An 18529-nucleotide genomic window follows, 5' to 3' on the forward strand; every position below is an offset into this window, starting at 1 on the left:
AAATAATAGCTATTATATAATAGCTCACATACAACTACCCATGCCATGCATGCAATGGCAACTGCATTTTAGCATAAAGAGTTAGTTAGCTGGCTCTTTCTAGTATTTGTCTTGATGTGTAAGCACCTGCTTGAGTGTTTCACTTCCCAAACCATTTATCTAATAATTATGGCCAATTAGCTAAACCATTTCCTTAATAGTATTCATAGAGTATGTCTAGACTTGCATGTGATCAAATTCATAACTTAATCAGAATGCCACTGAACTACTGTTTGTTTGATATATACACATTATTATACAATAATAATATTATTTCATCCAACATCAAATGCAGCATTAACAACAAGAAAATTCTTACAGGCAGCCGGATATAGAATATTAGAAAATTACCAAAACTCGAATTTTACTGCTGAAATCCTCCCCCAGTGTTGTACTGTATCACAAGTCCTAAAAAGTGGTGGAGTGGGCAAGAAATAGGCTTCAAAATGGACTAGTGGAAATTGAAGGAACCAGACCACCAGTCAGTGGTTGAAATTTCACAAAACAGACATACCACACATCAGCTCTTAATTTGTGTGTTTGTCCACAGTGTTTGAACCCTCTCCAGCACATCCCTAGTGTTCACAGACCTGTATAAATTACAGGGGGTCTCACACGATAATAATAAATAAATAATAGTAGCTTCATTAGATAAACAATATTGTATTGATAATATTATTGTGCCTATATGCAACCAAATTGGGGTGCAAATATACCAAATAATTTTAATATGATGAATATCAGTTATGCCAAAAAAGTTGCAGTTGAAGAAAAACTGCAACTGTCTGTACAAGCAGAAGTAAGGTGCTAAGTATGTAAGCATGCAGATCATTAAGAAAAATGCTGATCATTGACAGCAAATGGCCAGTGAAGAGCAAAGGCTCAGAATATATAACCATATATCCACTATCATGGATATATAGGTATTTTAGGTGTACAACAAATTGCTAAATTGAAAGAGAAAGCCCCTCATGACTATAAAACCAAATGCAGTGGTTTCAATGAAGAAAACCCTACCATGCACTAATGAGAAACACCCTTGTTATTTTGAGACTACCTAGAGACACAAGGACACAAGTCAGCGGTTTCTTGAAGCATGGCAGTGTTTTAAACCCAGAAATTGCAATTCGTAATGACTTGTATAGGCTTGATATCTTCATATGATATTAATTTGCTAGTACTATATTATAGTACTCGAGATTATGCAGTATTTATACTTGGCTAAATGTCATGGCATTTATTCATAAAATCGATACGATGACTATGCAAATTAGACCACCACTCTATGCTTATAAATGATGCATATCCAACAATTAAGCGACTTTTAATAAAAAAAATTTTATTGGCAAGATACACGCGTCTACACTGGAAGAAGGTTTTCAAGGCTCTGTTATGGAGCGTCAGATAACTTTTAAACCATTCCCAGGTTCTAGCAGGAATGGCCAGCATGACATCCACTTTCACGTAAAATGTAACAGCTTAATATGGCCTTCTTCATGGTACAAAGTAGGGGGTTTAATATTACACATAGAACCATTGGCAATGAAAATATTGGTTCACCCCAACAATCCAGGCGCGAACTTTTTAACGATTCCAGGTTATACCAGACTAGATCTATCCTTTCTTGAATACTTCAGCTAGCTATACCGTTTGTGACGAACGTTTTACACGGTACAAATAATTTTATAAAAATCACCATCTCAATCCAATAGTCGCATACCCCGGCTGAGCACTGATTATTAGTGACGCGCACGGTATATTGCGTGGGCGAGTTGCAATGGAGAACTATTCCGTTCTTGAATGTTTAATTCATCAACTTTTCAATGGTCAATAGTCCTTGTACATCATGCTAATAACTTTTTTGATCACGTGATACATCTTTGTATTTTGTACATGTAATCAAAATAAATATTTTAAAAAATGGTCATTATAAAAATTTCTATTTAGTTGTTTGCAGTTCTCCAACATATAAACCTGTGGAAAAAACAGTCACATTTAAATTGGTGAATTTAAAAAAAATCTTTATCACGCACACACTACACACACACACACACACTACACACACACACTACACACACACACTACACACTACACACTACACACACACACACACACACACACACACACACTACACACTTCACTACATATTCACTACATATTCACATAAAAATAAAACACTACAAGGTATGGTAATGGTTGTTTACATTGGTTAATTTTGTGGTGCGCCACATATAGCAACAAGGGAAATGTGTATCTGTGATCAAGAATTTAATTTAGATTGTAATATCCTAATTAGATGGTCACACTATCTTTGTCAACTAGAGATGAACTGGCTTTTGGTAAAAAGCGAGGGGTAGCAATGCCTTGGGACTCTTGTATGCTATGTGAGAAATCCAATCAGAAATACACAAATATATTAGAAACCAAATCCTAAATCCAAAATCATGTAAAAATAATGGAGAAAGTGAGTTTAACAAAGTAGACAATGATCGATCATGAATAACTAGAACAAGATGTAGATCAACAACTGTACAAGGAGTTACTAGTTAGCAATATCACTAAATGCTTTTAAAAATACATAAAGATTGGGAGTCTCGTACACGCCATTTGGATGCTTTGCGTTGGCGTTGGCTATCCCTCTGGTACACCATTTCTGTGTTTTGCGTGGGTGTTGGCTATCCCTCGGGAAAAATAAAATAATGAAAGACTATACAGAAGCTGATCTGTACAGAAGATGAGCCCTGCACAGCTACGTGGGCTTCTTTTTACAAAGCATACACTCACCTTATTTGCACATTGCCCAATCGTCATCATGGACGCTTCCACCTCCCACCGTGCACTAAAGTAATAGAAACAAACATCATTAAATAATATAAAAATTAATATTATTATAGCATAACACAGCAGCACAATATTACAGCATGATAAACAAACCAAAGTATTTATACAGAAAACTATGTCATAGACATTTAATCGTCTTTGAGCAAGGCCATTTTAACGAAGGCGCAAATTGGGCGTGGGCGGGCAATTCATTACATTCTTTTCGCCGTTCATAACTATCACTGACAAACTAATGCATATACAATATCAAAGAACGTATATATTTAAACAGTTGTATGATACTTATAGACTGTTTTCTTCACTGTCAACCACTTCTTGTGCGTGGGCGGCTCACCATCCCTCCCCTCCGCACCCACCCACCCCCTATATGATATACGTGCTATACAGGTGAGCATATAAAAGTTGCTAAAATTAACAGGTTTTAGTAGAATCAGTTATAGTTTTAAAATTCTAATTGAACAAACAGTACATTTTCATACTGTAGCTGAATGACATTAAAATACATTGAATTGTCTGATATGGCATGTTGAATACCTTTCAACTGCTCAAAGGTGCAAGTAAATATGGTAACCGTACTGAGATGTTTGGCTACAGAAAGGAATGTGGTTAAGTAGCTTTATACAATAAAACATAACATAAATAATTATTGTGATTTAGCAAAATCAACCATATGGGTGCATGTGAAAGCCTTAATTGAAATAACAATAGCATGAAGTTGTTGCACTATCCTAATATACGTCTGCTCTAGGTAGACTGTTTTATGGCAGTATGTATAACCACACCAGACATTTATAGCTGTGCATATATACAGTAATTTACTTTTTATTTGGTATAATATGACATTCTATATTATGTATCTTCTTGGATATTTTCAGGTGATTGGAGATGTGATCAATATAGGTGGTATCAAAATGGGTGCAAATTACTGCCTGCATTAGAGCACAAAGTAAAGAAATACTACTTTAACATTGCGAAAGCGGATAACAGCCACAGTAATAAATTTCAGAGGATTGTTTATCACTTACTTGATAATCCTGGTGTTGTATTAATACAATACATTGGAAGTCATCTGGAAGCTGAGGATCTTCCTCATGGAAATTCTGTCAGTGATTCAAAGCCTTATATTCGATCATGCCCTTCTGTAATTCACCAAATCAAAGATAGCGATCCTTCAGAATTTCCATCAACCTTTTACAAAAAATCTTTGTCAGCTGTTAGCTGTCCTTCTGCATCAAATCCTTCACTGCAACTCCGAAATAGAAGACAAGTGGTTAATCACAAGGCACTGGAACGTCAGAAACTTAGACTTTCTCATGATGAATTGTACAACAGCCATGAAATCGCTTATGATCTTGATGGCTTTATTGCAAAGATTATTACTTACCCTGACCTTGTTGTTGTATGTAGCCATCCAAAAATGCTGGCAGAAATGAGAAATCTTATACGCATTGGCAACACTCATGGGCAACTATTTTCGTATGACACTACCTTTGAAATGGGAAACTTCTATGTTTCTGCACTTCTCATGCGCCATGTGCTCTTCTATGGCTCTCCGGTTATGCCGATAGCCTTTTTGTTGCATGAACGGAAGCTTGAAACGTCCCATGCTGAATTGATGAAGTTTATTGCTTCAGAGTTTTCTACACTAGGTCAAGTGGGCCACCGTGATAAGTTTCCTTTAGTTGCAGATGACGAAAAAGCTATATGTTTGGCTATAGATAAAAATCTTTCAAGGATTATTCGTTTACGCTGTTGGAGCCACACTATTGCTGCTGTCACACACTGGCTTAGGGACCATAAGGCCCTATCACCAGAATATCCAGTTTATAAGGGAGATTTCAGATCATTATTCCATAGTGCATCTGCAGAAGAATATCAATCAAGTTTAGATAAATTGAAAGTATATATATATATATGTATGTATATATGTATGTATGTATGCATGCATGCATGCATGTATGTATGTATGCATGCATGCATGCATGCATGTATGTATGTATGTATGTATGTATGTATGTATGTATGTATGTATGTATGTATGTATGTATGTATGTGTATGTATGTATGTATGTATGTATATAAAAATTATACCACAGCTGTGATGGATTTGCTTATATACACACCCAAGTCCTACCACTGAGGTTTTATATTTCAGCAAATCCCAAGCATGCTGTTGTGGTATATAACGTGAGGCACAAAATTGTAGCAAAACATTCTCTCCAGTTTTAAGTTATAAAATTTGCACATATACAGTGGATATACAACCCTGTAAGTGCTCTAATCCAAACTAATTCAAGTGTTTCCTTTTCATTTCCTTGACCAGATTGTGTTCTTACATTACAAACATAGAAATCATAAAAGGTATGCATTTTCTTGCAAAAAACTACTGACCAGAAACTAGCCTCACAGTTCCTACATAGTGCCTTGGCAGTATTGGTGAGGTACATATAGTCAAGCTCAAAAGTACTGTACCTCCAGCACAACTCAATAATTATTATGCTTTTCATAGTTTTATTATTTTTATTCAGTGGAATTTTTAGCTGGCTGGCTGGCTGGCTGGCTGGCTGGCTGGCTGGCTGGCCGGCTGGCTGGCTGGCTGGCCGGCCGGCTGACCGACCAACCAACTGGTACTTTCAAACCAGCTTAAGTCAATAATGGCAAAACAGGATTTTTTACTTTTAAGCATCACTTCAGCCTGATGATGGCATATACTGTATAATGCATGCATTATGGACTTGCCAGTTTCTTTTCAGTGGTAGCTCAAGGTGTTGTTGATTCATGGTGACACAAATTAACTTTCCTGTAGCTGCCTACTACTTTGAAAGTGGAAATCGTCTGTATTTGTAAACAAAGTCTTGCCCTTCCCTCCAACCCCTCCCTTCTTTGTTAAATTTCATGTGGCTGCATGTCTAAAGTAGCCACTTGCCAAGACCCAGTGGTGACCAGTTTAGAAAGGTTCCACTGTAATAGCATGTATGCCTGCATGCATGGAACCGATTACTTTATTTGTAATGCCATGGTTACATATACTTTCACATTCAGGTAAACTGGAGCCAATCATTTCTGGATTACTATATGAATGAAATACATCCAGATATAAATAGCATTGGCAGGTATATGGAGCCTCTAGGACTCTATAACCCCTACAGTGGCACTACAACAAATCAATCAGAAGGATTTAACACTGTCATGAAGCGGTTTGACAAATGGAAAGAAGCTCCACTTGATTCTGTCATTTTTTCACTTTATCAACTGCAGACCTATTATTACAATGAAATCCAGAGGGGATTGTGTCAGTGTGGTGACTACAAGCTAACAACAGATTTTGCTAGCTTAGCACGAGATCCAGATGAAGTCAAATTGATCAATACCATCCCACCACATTTAATTGTCAAAAGAGTGCGGAATGAAGGAGCTCGTGCTATTGACACAGAGTGCAATGTTGATGCTGTTGGCACAGAATGCAATGTTGAAAGGAAGTCTGTAGCCACATATCCATCAAGCCAAAATTCCAGAGCAAGTTTAGTGGTAGCAGATGACAGGATATCATTTGATTCAAAGCTTGGCGTTTTTGTGGTTCGAAATAGTGAGGGGCATCACCATGCAGTAACACTATTTCCGAAGCAGTCATGCACATGCCCTTCGACTGGTGAATGTTATCACATCATTTCTGCAAAAATGAGCTTAGGTATGGAGACTAAACAGACAAAAACAGTTGTAAATTTATCTCAGTTGAGAAGAAACACTCGATCCCGAAAAGGGAAGAAATTTGGAAAGAAGAGATACCAACCACCATTAGCAAATCCAGCACCAGACTCCATCGCAGCACAGTCTATTCTTAAAGTAAACAATGAAGCTGGTAAGGATTTTTATAGTAAGTATTACCTTAAATACTTCAATTTTATAGGGTCATATGGTATTCCAAATTCTGACTATACCGCAGATGAAACTATTGTCACCAACTCTGAATGTAGGTAATTTTCTTATGTGTGACAAGATAATCACTTCCCCTCATAGTCTCTGATGGAGAAATGCTTAGAGTATGGGAAGATATGTCTCTGAAATATACACAAAATCCCAGACATGATAGATATCATGAATACATTGAGGTTAGTATTACAATTTTAACCAATGATGAAAAATTGGCTTGTAAATATTACAGAGAAGTGATGATGAAATCTTAATTTTTGTGAACATGGCTGTTCTTATATGGACACAGTACCGCAGATTTAATAGCCTGCCAGAATTAAGAAGGGATGGAGACTACTTAATAGGAACTGTAGATGACATGAGAAATTTTGACCAATTTCGAGATCAGCCCTTTTATATACGTGGACCTGTCATTGCAACTCCACTGCTACTGAAATATATGAAAGAAAAAGGCATACCAATCATTTGTGAACAAGAATATGGTCAAGCCTACATGATGTCGATGCCAACTAATGAGTTTGCATTTGATGAGTTAGTCCTATGGGCCAGAAAGGAATTATCAGGAGAAAATACAGAAGGTATAGGCATACTGTAATTACTACTTACAGTATATCTAAAGCTGAATGCCATCATAAAATTGGCTACACAGAAAATCTCACTTGTACGAAGAATGAGAACAACCTACTTATTACAAATCAGGCAAATACCTTTCCTTTACAAGGTAAACATTATTTTTATTAAATTAACAATAGTTTTCATTTACTTGTACGATAGATGCACAGCAGATAGAGCAGAGTGATTACATTGGCATAGATGAAGGTTTATATACAATTAAAATGTTTGAATAAGATGGCATGTATGTTTAACAAAGGCGAAAAGGAAAGCAGTGGAGACTTCAAGAAATGTCCAAGTAAGTAGAAAGTTTCTCAATAGACACAGCATACATAACCAGATGGATTTAATTGTAATAACAATAGACCCTAGGCAGCGGAAAAGAAGGTTTGGAAAATGTAGTAGATGCCTTGCAGAGGAGTGTGGAACTTGCAAACCATGTAAAGATAAGCCAAAGTTTGGAGGAAAAGGAGTACAGAAGCATTGCTGCATACATAGACAATGTGTAGAAATATCTTCCAAGGGTGCAAGTATGAAAGTTTGTGTAATTTACTGTTCACCTGAGGCCAACACACAATTTTATATATGTAAAAGTCCAAGCATGCAAGCTTAACATGGTGTTGTACGTATGTATAATAGCCATGCAGTTTTAATTTTTTTAATAAACCTAAAGTTGTGATCTATATACACTTACGCTCTGCTAATGTTGTATGCTATTATAAAACATGGTCCCAGCACAGATGAGAAACTGCCATTTAACAAAGGCATGTGTTATGCATCTTGCTAATATATTGTATATCAATTTTTAACACATAATATTCTTTGCCTCCTGCATTGAGGGATGGATAATAAAACAAGACACTTCTTTTACATGTAGGATATATATATATATATATATATATATATATGATATAGATAGTATAGAGAATTCCATAGAGTAGGTGTAGCTACCCTTACATGGTAGTTGTATGGATTCAGTGGAAGTTGTATGGATTTACTTAAATTATTTGATTCATTGAAGCCTCTAGGCCATAGAATCTTTTTCTAATTTCAGCTGGTCAATAGTGATCATGAACTTGTGTTGGTCACAAATACCTGTATAATTACTTGTGTATATTATTATTATTATTATTATTATAGCCATTTACTTGGTGCTTGTCATTTATTATAGCTGCTAAAGATAGGAAGCAGCCACTCACTACAGGTATATTTTGCCTGAGCAAAATTTAATATTTTTGTACTTGCAGCATGTACTTACAGAGTACAGCATATAACTGTGTGTCTCACACTGTAGATCATCCAACTACATCCACAACTAATCATAATACAATTGACAATCACAATGAAAATCTGCTGAAACACAAAGCAGCTGGACAGCATTATGTTTCTATGCAAATGGGTGATACTGAAGATTTTGATCAAAAGTCAAAGGATTTAGCTCAAGGTAACAGACTTGTGTATATGTAAGGTTCCTGAGTATTCCTGTACAGATACAGCAGAGTACTATAATACCATGATTTCACATAAGGACTAAGAAATGGGGTGGTTAATAATTGCAATTGTGCAATGTCTGGTGTCCTTTAAAATGTATTGAAGCCTGTGGGAGTGAGTTAAGTCACCTTCACGGTAGCCTAAACTGTACTGTTTATCTGTCTATTCTTATTACGAGAACAAAATTGTAATCTTCAGGTTGTTAGTATCATGATAGTATAGATTCGCTGTGTTGTAAAGCAAAAAATCTTTATCACAGCAGAAAACTCTAGTGACTTTGTTTTTAGTATGTAGAAAGTCTGCCTACGACGTTACTGTGCTTCTACGCTATTTGATGTTTCATCAAATAGATAGGTGCATAATCTTTCATTCTACTGATAATAGATGATTATTTCACCCATTATAGTATTTTAGTGGCCATGTTTTGTTGCCTAATTATCCTCTACTAGATATTGAGCCACATATGTATGAATGATCCTCAATAACAATAATATGCATGTACCTTGCTTCAGGAATGATGCATACTTTAAAAGACATTGACACCAGATTGCCAATAGTACGTTATTAATAAAAAGAACGGTATGGTTTGGACCCCCGTGAAGTGTATAGGCTTCAAAATATTTTACAGTCTCCCAAAGGACATAGGATACTGTACACCCGTAATAAATTAGTGCACCATGTATACCTTCAGCATTAATTAGCTTGTATGGAGATTGACTATTACTAGTTTTGTTTTGTGTAGGGAATACACATCACAACTCAGCTGAGCAATGTGATGCTGGTAGAAAACGGAAGAGAACTTGTGGTATGCATGTAAATGTGTTAGAAGTGTTACATTTATATGCATGCTAGTATCAATTAACCTGTATATTATGAGCCGTTAGCCACTGAGACAATACAGGGGGTAGTATTATCTGTATGAATTTTGCAATAATATGTTGTATCTGCTTATTTGTAGGTTCTAGTAATGCTGCAAAGAAACAGCATGTTGATAAAACCACTTCCACGGATCTCAGTGGCACCATCACTGCCATCAGTGAGTTATAGTTTCCAGTCATACATTTAGCTTTCACTTGTACTTACTAGTGCAGTTAACTATTGTATATTTTGTGTTTTTACAATACCCATAATGTCCATGCAAGGTGTGGATAATACCTTTTACATGGAGAAGAATGAGTATCAGTGTTTGAATAACTCACTCATTAGCTCAAAGGAAGCCAACAGCCCTGTAAAGCGCTGCCTGATACCACACCATAACGATTTGAAAGAAATCACTTGGGAGGATTTTTAAGATAAAGTTGATTCTGTATTTCCTGGTATACTGCTGTGTTCACATGTCTGTAAAGCAAGAGCTAATCATCAAGAAGTAAATATGCTTGTAGTAGGAAGTGACAATGCTTAAAATATGAATGTTGTTGTAGGAAATCCAAGGTCTGCGAGTGGGCAATATTATTGTAATTGAAACTAACCGATCAAATCAGGTGGCTTTCATGAGGCGTTTAGCAGATGAGCATAGTACTCCAAGAATTGAGGTAGATATAATGAATATTATGTATGAATAATTAGTATCTAATCCAAAACAGCCAAGCTGTAAAGCTTGGCACCAAATTCACCTCAATTGTTGTTATTAAAATTTTTACCATTAACCTACCATCACAGCCATTTCTTGGCCGCCACCTTGGATTTCACATCTTTTTTCACCATAGTCTTTCTCAGGGCCGCACTCTTTTTTTACAGCTTGGCTGTTTTGGATTAGATTTCGCTTCTTTCTGTATTTGTATACCCCAAAGCCGGCCAATGGCCAGCTTTAGGGCTTTTTAACCTGTCATTTTTTCTTTACTACAGGAAGAAGAAAAGATGAAGCAGGGTGATTTCTTTGTAGCTGACCTCTCTGCAAGGTGACCCTTCTAGCTGATTTCTCTACCGGATGACTTGTTTGTAGCTGAACTCTCTACAGGGTGGTTTGTTTGTAGCTGAACTCTCTACAAGGTAACTTCTTCTAGCTGATCTTTCTACAGGGTGATTTGTTTGTAGCTGAATTCTCTACAGGGCAATTTGTTTGCAGCTGAACTCTGTACATGGTAGTTTCTTTGTAGCTGAACTCTCTACAATGTAACTTCTTCTAGCTGAACTCTCTACAGGGTGACTTGTTTCTAGCTGATCTCTCTACAGGGTGACGTGTTTCTAGCTGAACTCTCTACAGGGTGATTTGTTTGTAGCTGAACTCTCTATAAGGTAACTTCTTCTAGCTGATCTTTCTACAAGGTGATTTGTCTGTAGCTGAATTCTCTACAGGGCAATTTGTTTGCTGCTGAACTCTCTACATGGTAGTTTCTTGTAGCTGAACTCTCTACAATGTAACTTCTTCTAGCTGAACTTTCTACAGGGTGACTTGTTTGTAGCTGAACCCTCTACAGGGTGACTTGTTTGTAGCTGAACCCTCTACAGGGTGATTTGTTTCCAGCTGAACTCTCTACAAGGTAACTTCTTCTAGCTGATCTTTCTACAGGGTGATTTGTTTGTAGCTGAATTCTCTACAGGGCGATTTGTTTGCTGCTGAACTTTCTACATGGTAGTTTCTTTGTAGCTGAACTCTCTACAATGTAACTTCTTCTAGCTGAACTCTCTACGGGTGACTTGTTTCTAGCTGATCTCTCTACAGGGTGACTTGTTTCTAGCTGAACTATCTACAGGGTGATTTGTTTGTAGCCGAACTCTCTACAATGTAACTTCTTCTAGCTGAACTCTCTACAGGATGACTTGTTTCTAGCTGATCTCTGTACAGGGTGACTTGTTCCTAGCTGAACTCTCTAGAGGTGATTTGTTTGCAGCTGAACTCTCTTACATGGTGGTTTCTTTGTAGCTGAACTCTCTACAAAGTGACTTCTTCTATCTGATCTATCTACAGGATGACTTGTTTCTAACTGAACTCTCTACAGTGTGATCTGTTCATAGCGGAACTTTTTACTGGGTGATTTGTTTGTAGCTAAACTCTTTGCATGATTGTTTCTTTGTAACTGAACTCTCTACAAGGTAACTTCTTCTAGCTGATCTCTCTACAAGATGACTTGTTTCTAACTGAACTCTCTACAGTGTGATCTGTTCATAGCGGAACTTTTTACTGGGTGATTTGTTTGCAGCTAAACTCTTTGCATGATTGTTTCTTTGTAACTGAACTCTCTACAATGTGACTTCTTCTAGCTGATCTCTCTACAGGATGACTTGTTTCTAACTGAACTCTCTATAGTGTGATCTGTACATAGCAGAACTTTCTGAGTACTGAGTGATTTGTTTGCATCTAAACTCTTTGCATGATTGTTTCTTTGTAACTGAACTCTCTACAAGGTAACTTCTTCTAGCTGATCTCTCTACACGGCAGTTTGTTTGTAACTGAATTCTCTACAGGGTGATTTATTTCAGCTGAACTCTCTACAAGATGGCTTCTTTGTAGCTGAACTCTCTATTAGGTACCTTCTTCTAGCTGATCTGACTACAGGGTGACTTGTTTGTAGCTGAATTCCCTACAAAATAACTTGCAATGTAATATAATTGAGTAAATTATACATGCAGCTGAATGCTTTATTAGGATGACTGTTCTATTAGAGTATATCGATCTCGCATTTGCTGCACATAGTTGCCTTTCGAATCATAACTCAGTGATTTGTAATCCGATTCTTCTGTACTACTGCAAGAACTTTCCATGATGATTATTCCAGCTACATGCTCATTTTCAGCTCGTTGCTCTAAGCGGTTTGCCTGGTAGACACGAAAACTAATAGTTATTTTATTCATAAAAATCGATCGCGTAATTTTGACACAGATTAGGTTTTGTGTCATATCTCCATGGTCTTTATTCCGATTCCTTTCAAACCACAAAAAGGCACTCCTACGATGGTTGCTCCATCTACATATCAATTTTCAACTGATTCCTCCAAGGGGTTTACCCTGTAGGCGTGACAGACCTTCGACCTTATTTTACGCAAATAATCGGTCATAACTCCGTGAATGTTCATCGGATTCCTACCAAAGTTGGTACGGAGATCCGCCTTAATGAGCCCTTTAAGTGTGCCAAATTTCAGCCCGATCCGAGCACGCATTCGTGTTTTATGGTGGATTTTGCGAAGTTTGCGAAATGAAGAAGTAGAAGAAGAAAAAAACGAAGAAATTAAAACGAAATTTTGTTCGCTCGTATCTCGGAAATGGCTGGAGCGATTTTCTTCAAATTTGGTATGTAGACTCCCCTAACCGGGCGACACGTCTCTAGCAAATTTGGTTCCAATCGGATAAGGAATCACAGAGTTACATAGGTGTGAAAATTGCGTTTTCTTTCTTCCTGTTAATATACTCACGGTGTGGCGCGCCGGCTTCTTGGGCCCAATCCGATAAGGGATCACAGAGCTACATAGGTGTGAAAATTGCGTTTTCTTTCTTCCTGTTAATATACTCACGGTGTGGCGCGCCGGCTTCTTGGGCCCAATCCGATAAGGGATCACAGAGCTACATAGGTGTGAAAATTGCGTTTTCTTTCTTCCTGTTAATATACTCACGGTGTGGCGCGCCGGTTTCTTGGGCGGCACGACACACTATCGTGTGTCTTGATAATTAGCTAGGGATCACTGAAATATGAAGCTGAATACACAACTAAGTGAAAACATTTAAATCCATAATTTGACTACACAGCTAAGTAGCTTCCACTGGATAATTATATTTCATGATAGTTATACAAATAGCCAGCTTCCAGCATAAAACATGGCTACAATATTCAGCGAAGTATAAAATTATAGAGGTTATGTAGGATCCAATCTTTTTAGTAGCTATACCCAGACTTTTAGTGGCATCAAGCCATCAATGATGAGCTTTCAGCATGCTCAGAAGGAGATGATTCTTCTGTCTGACTCTCCCACTGTTAGTGGCTAAACTACATTGCTGACTACCAGCCGTTTAACAAAATTTTAAGCCCATTTAAACCTCTCATTTTACAAGCTGATGGCAAGAACTAGATTATTATGCATGTATGGATATATTACAGCAGAGTGAACAGACCAACCAGTCCATTCAACACTAAAATTCAGCAGTACCAGCGATGTCACTCTTACTGTATAACGCAGTAGAAATCTTTGGCACATCCTACAATTTTCATTTTATATACTCATATTTCCTTTTCTTCATCTATTAGCTCAGGGAAGTACTTGAACACCGTTGTACTTCACTAGTACTCCAAATGGCACATATGCAAGTTAATTATGCATAAAAATAATGCTGCCATACCCCCTGCTTAACCTCTAAATTATTGCATGCATCTTTTAAAATTGTATGTCTATTCACAGATAGTATCAACGTATCAGACACCCGATGCTGGTGAACTAAATTATCATGCTGGAACTGCTTCACGATCTCCATCCTGTAATTTAACTGCCATACATTCTGGTGTACAGTTTACTGATCTGCAGCACACTGATTTATGTACAGCCATTCTTTTACTTGTGACATGCAAGTTTCCCACTAAGGACCTAGCAAATATTCGATTTGACATTAATTCATCCAAAGATGCAATTCTCAATTTCATTGAGTCTGGTGATATTTTGCTGAAATTTGATGCTACAAAGCAAGGTCATTGTAAAACAATCAGGAACAAGATAAGGTAAATATGTGCATGTCACACTCCAAGGATTGATAGATCTACATCTTCTGCTGTTTATGGAGAAATGCAAGAGGAATATAATGTATACGAATGTCTCAAGTGTAATACTGGGTATCATGCTCATTGCCTTGAGTATTACAATGTTTTGCTACCATCAAGAAAAACCGATTTTCTATGCATGCAATGTGGTATTCCAGATTCCCTACAATGGCATCATGATAGATATACCAACACTTGCACGTTGGATAATTTTCTGATGGTATTGTTACTTTATGCTAAACAAAATCCTGATTTTCTTTCAAAGCTTGGAGACAGTGAAATTGAAGACAACTTAAAGTCAAGTCTATTTCTAATGATGAATGGAAAATTAGAGGAAGGAAAGACCTCAGTTCTTGAATATTTTCATTCACAGCTAAACCTTGAATTGTTGCCATGTGGAAAAAAATATGACTTTTTTGGAAGTGAATATTCGAAATGTTTGTGCCTCCTTTCCCATATTTGGAAATTGTCAATGCAGTTGACATGTAGTTCTCCACATTGCCCAAACAATAATCAGATAATCAGCAGATTTCCATCTACGTACAGCTTTTCAAATCCAGTATCATTTGTTGAACAAATAAATCAGCAGTTTCCCCAGGTTGGGAGCAATTATGGCTATTGTGGAGCTGAGTTTCATTCTGATCCACCTCCTGATGCATTATTTTCAATCAATGACCATATAAATGCTGATGATGATGATAGACATTCATTTTGTGAATGCCGGGGTATTCCAGTAGTTCAAGCTATTGAATTTGCTAGGTCGAATCCTTGGCTGATTCCAATCAATATTGCTTCCCTATCTGGACATGAAATCCTACAAGTACCACAGACCATAAGAATTTTTACAGCAACATACAAGCTGAGGGGAATTACTGTGAATTCATCCAACCACTTTTCAGCAATCATTCCATGGTTTAATAAACTGCTGTATTATGATGGCATTTCTTCTACCAAATTACGAAGATTGGTTCCTTTTAAGAAGTCCTTACTTTCCAAAAAAGTGGGATCATATGCATACTACTGCTTATAGATATGTTTCTGAATAATTATATACTTTAAAAACCTTTTAGGCCATTACAATTAACAGGTTTGCTGACAGTTAGCTACTATATGACTGTATGTTGTGTAGTGTTTATAAATTGTTATGAAACTTTGACGACGCAAGTAGTTATACATATAGCACATGATGTTCCTCACATGCTGTTGCCAAGTTTAAGTGTTTATACAAAACCAGTAATACGGCCATCACTGGTGTGTTGCTATCACCACTGAAGTAAATTTTTGTTTCAAAGAAAAGCTATTCGTTTGTAATTTTCTTGCTGAATTACATATATAATGAAGTTGTATAATCTGTAAGACTGATATTACAGGACTTATCCAGGTATTTGTGTGTCTGAGATAGCAACACAGGTAATTCTTATTGTAAATTACTTCACATAAATTGTGAGTGGATCAGCAAAAAGGGGTCTTATAGCCTTTCCAAATTTCCAAGTTTGACAATTAAGTCATAGCTCTTCATGTGTCTAGCCTATTGTCTGAAACTTACATCCAGGAATAGTGCTATGTTAGGAGTGTACAGTGACCAAATTGCAGGCTGGTACCATGCTCACATTCCCAAGTCAAGTTATAGATTGCCAAGTACATGCAATTGGAAAGGCTATAAGACACCTTTTCGCAGATCCGGTCACAATTGCAGAGCTGACAGATACTGTTCAGGAATAGTGGTAAAGCTGCCTTCCTCAGTGGCACATTCGTATATTAGGTGAACTGCAACATCAGTGACTTTAGTTATTGTTACGTAATTTAAGATCTTATCCTTTTGAGGGATATTGCAACATGTTTCTTGTCCAATCATCAGGCTTCCTTCTGATATAGACTATTTAGTTACATCAGACTATTTAGTTACAGTTATATATTACCCATAAAATAAAGTAACTATAATGATATTACATATTATATTACTTTGTGTCCACAGCCTTAAGCTGTCACATGTGAAACTACCACCTTATCACATGACATGATTGCATTGTTGGACAATGTGCAAATCCTGGTTATATAGGTAAGAAGCTGGTTATTATAATAATAAGTTTCATTCAGTACGCTTCATTACTTCGTTATGGCTAGGCATTACTCAGTGGATTACTAACAAGATTAGTAACTTCGTTACTTGTAGTAATAATATTTCTTATATATATAGGCATTCCAGCCTGATTTTTAAATTTTGGAAAAATGGGCTTTTTTATATGCTCAATAGATAGAGTATTGATTGCCGATCTCAGAAATATATAGTTTGTTGGGTTGAAATTAGCTACTTTGGCATGCACAGTGCTTAAAAACTGAGAAAAGGTACATTTTTCTCTGGGGCTCCCCATACAGTTTAAAGGGAAAAATGGCACAATTGACCATCTAGCAATCTGGACTATCTTGAAACTGCAGGTGCTTCTAGCTGCAAGTATGTACATGTAATGAGAGTAACTTCAGAACTTATCGGATCTCAGCTATCTTTCTATGCTTTGTGGTGGACAAATATGTTTCACCTACTGCACACCTATACTATTGCTACTGCACACCTACTGCACACATATGTTTCACCTACTGGGGAATATACGGAGAATTTGTTTATTTAAAAAAATCTTGGATACTGGAATGCCTAATATTAGATTCATTACAGTAACTATATTACTTAGGTAACATGCTACATTTGTAAGTAAAGTAACATTACCTGTTTTTATAGCGTATTTAGTTATATGTGACTGAATTTTGGAAAATCACCCATATGGGTGCATGTGAAATAATTAGAATTTCATGTTTAGTAGGTTGCTAATAAGAGTAGGACACAGTTTTAAAAATATTTCAAGAATTTTCTTGTAATTTAAGGTATTGAGAATGGCTTACAACCATTAACAAGTAGATTTACACTATAAAGTTTGTTGTTTGATCATTAAATATTTTATGTGTAGAATGCACCAATGGGTGATCTTCCAAAATTCGGTCACATATTAGTTACCACAAAAGTAACTTACGTAACGCATTACATAAGTAACGCGTTACTCCCAACACTATATGTGACCAGATTTGACAAAACCAGGCTTCCACACACATCCAGATTTATGGCTTTAAAGGTTCATACCTCACTGTAGGAGTACGCTATCAGTTTCAAATTTAGTTCTGTTATTATATAATGCAATGAATGCATTGTGTGAAAATTTTATGTCAATAGCATACTGCATTGTAAAGTTACAAGTGATTAAAGTCAAAGAATTGGATGTGTGTGGAAGCCTGGTTTTGTCAAATCTGGTCACATATGTAATAGTTATACCATGGGCAAGAGTGCTTTGTCTGATGTATACGCATAGGCCCGAGGGCTTGTACGTATATACAGGCAAAGCACGAGTGCCCATGGTATAAATAATATGTTCTACTTTTGCATGTAGACTTCAGTTGCTATACCCTTCTCTTATATAGGGAACCAAGTAGGCTGTGATTGTGGGATTAAATTTTGCCAAACAAACTGTGATTGTGGGATTCAATTTTAACACATCAAACAATACTTTGATTTTATTATTGCTAATATAGCAATTTTAAGAGACTAGTGTTAATTATGTTACTTTAATTGCTACAGTTACAAAAGTAAAAAACAAACTACTGCTAATGTATTAAAATTGAATCCCACAATCACAGGTTGTTTGGCGGAAATCAATCCCACAATCACAGCTTGCTTGATTCCCTATATAAGAGAAGAGGATAACAGTAAAATATCAAAGAAATCTGATAATTTCTGAATATAGTGTGCACACCTATTAGGTATGCAATGTCTCAAGTTAACGAGATATACGCACTGGTGGCATTGCGTATATCTAGTTAAGGCAGTGTGTAACAAGATATACGCATTGCCTTAATGGGATATACGCACTGGTAGCAGTGCATATATCTCGT

General features: G+C 36.6%; 1 protein-coding gene across 1 annotated transcript; it reads left to right on the forward strand.

The window, feature by feature from the left end:
- Positions 1-4438: 4438 nt before the first annotated feature.
- On the forward strand, positions 4439-15752 carry LOC136241851 (uncharacterized). Its single transcript, XM_066033227.1, has 15 exons — positions 4439-4780; positions 5923-6739; positions 6788-6850; positions 6898-6989; positions 7043-7388; positions 7460-7531; positions 7585-7629; positions 7682-7720; positions 7788-7952; positions 8717-8866; positions 9656-9718; positions 9872-9949; positions 10056-10279; positions 10335-10445; positions 14241-15752. The coding sequence occupies exons 1-13, from the start codon at positions 4439-4441 to the stop codon at positions 10202-10204; spliced, it is 2421 nt and encodes an 806-aa protein (XP_065889299.1). The 3' UTR covers positions 10205-10279; positions 10335-10445; positions 14241-15752.
- Positions 15753-18529: the final 2777 nt, after the last annotated feature.

Source organism: Dysidea avara, chromosome 1 (genome assembly GCF_963678975.1).
Source record: "Dysidea avara chromosome 1, odDysAvar1.4, whole genome shotgun sequence".
Classification (NCBI taxonomy): Eukaryota; Metazoa; Porifera; class Demospongiae; order Dictyoceratida; family Dysideidae; genus Dysidea; species Dysidea avara.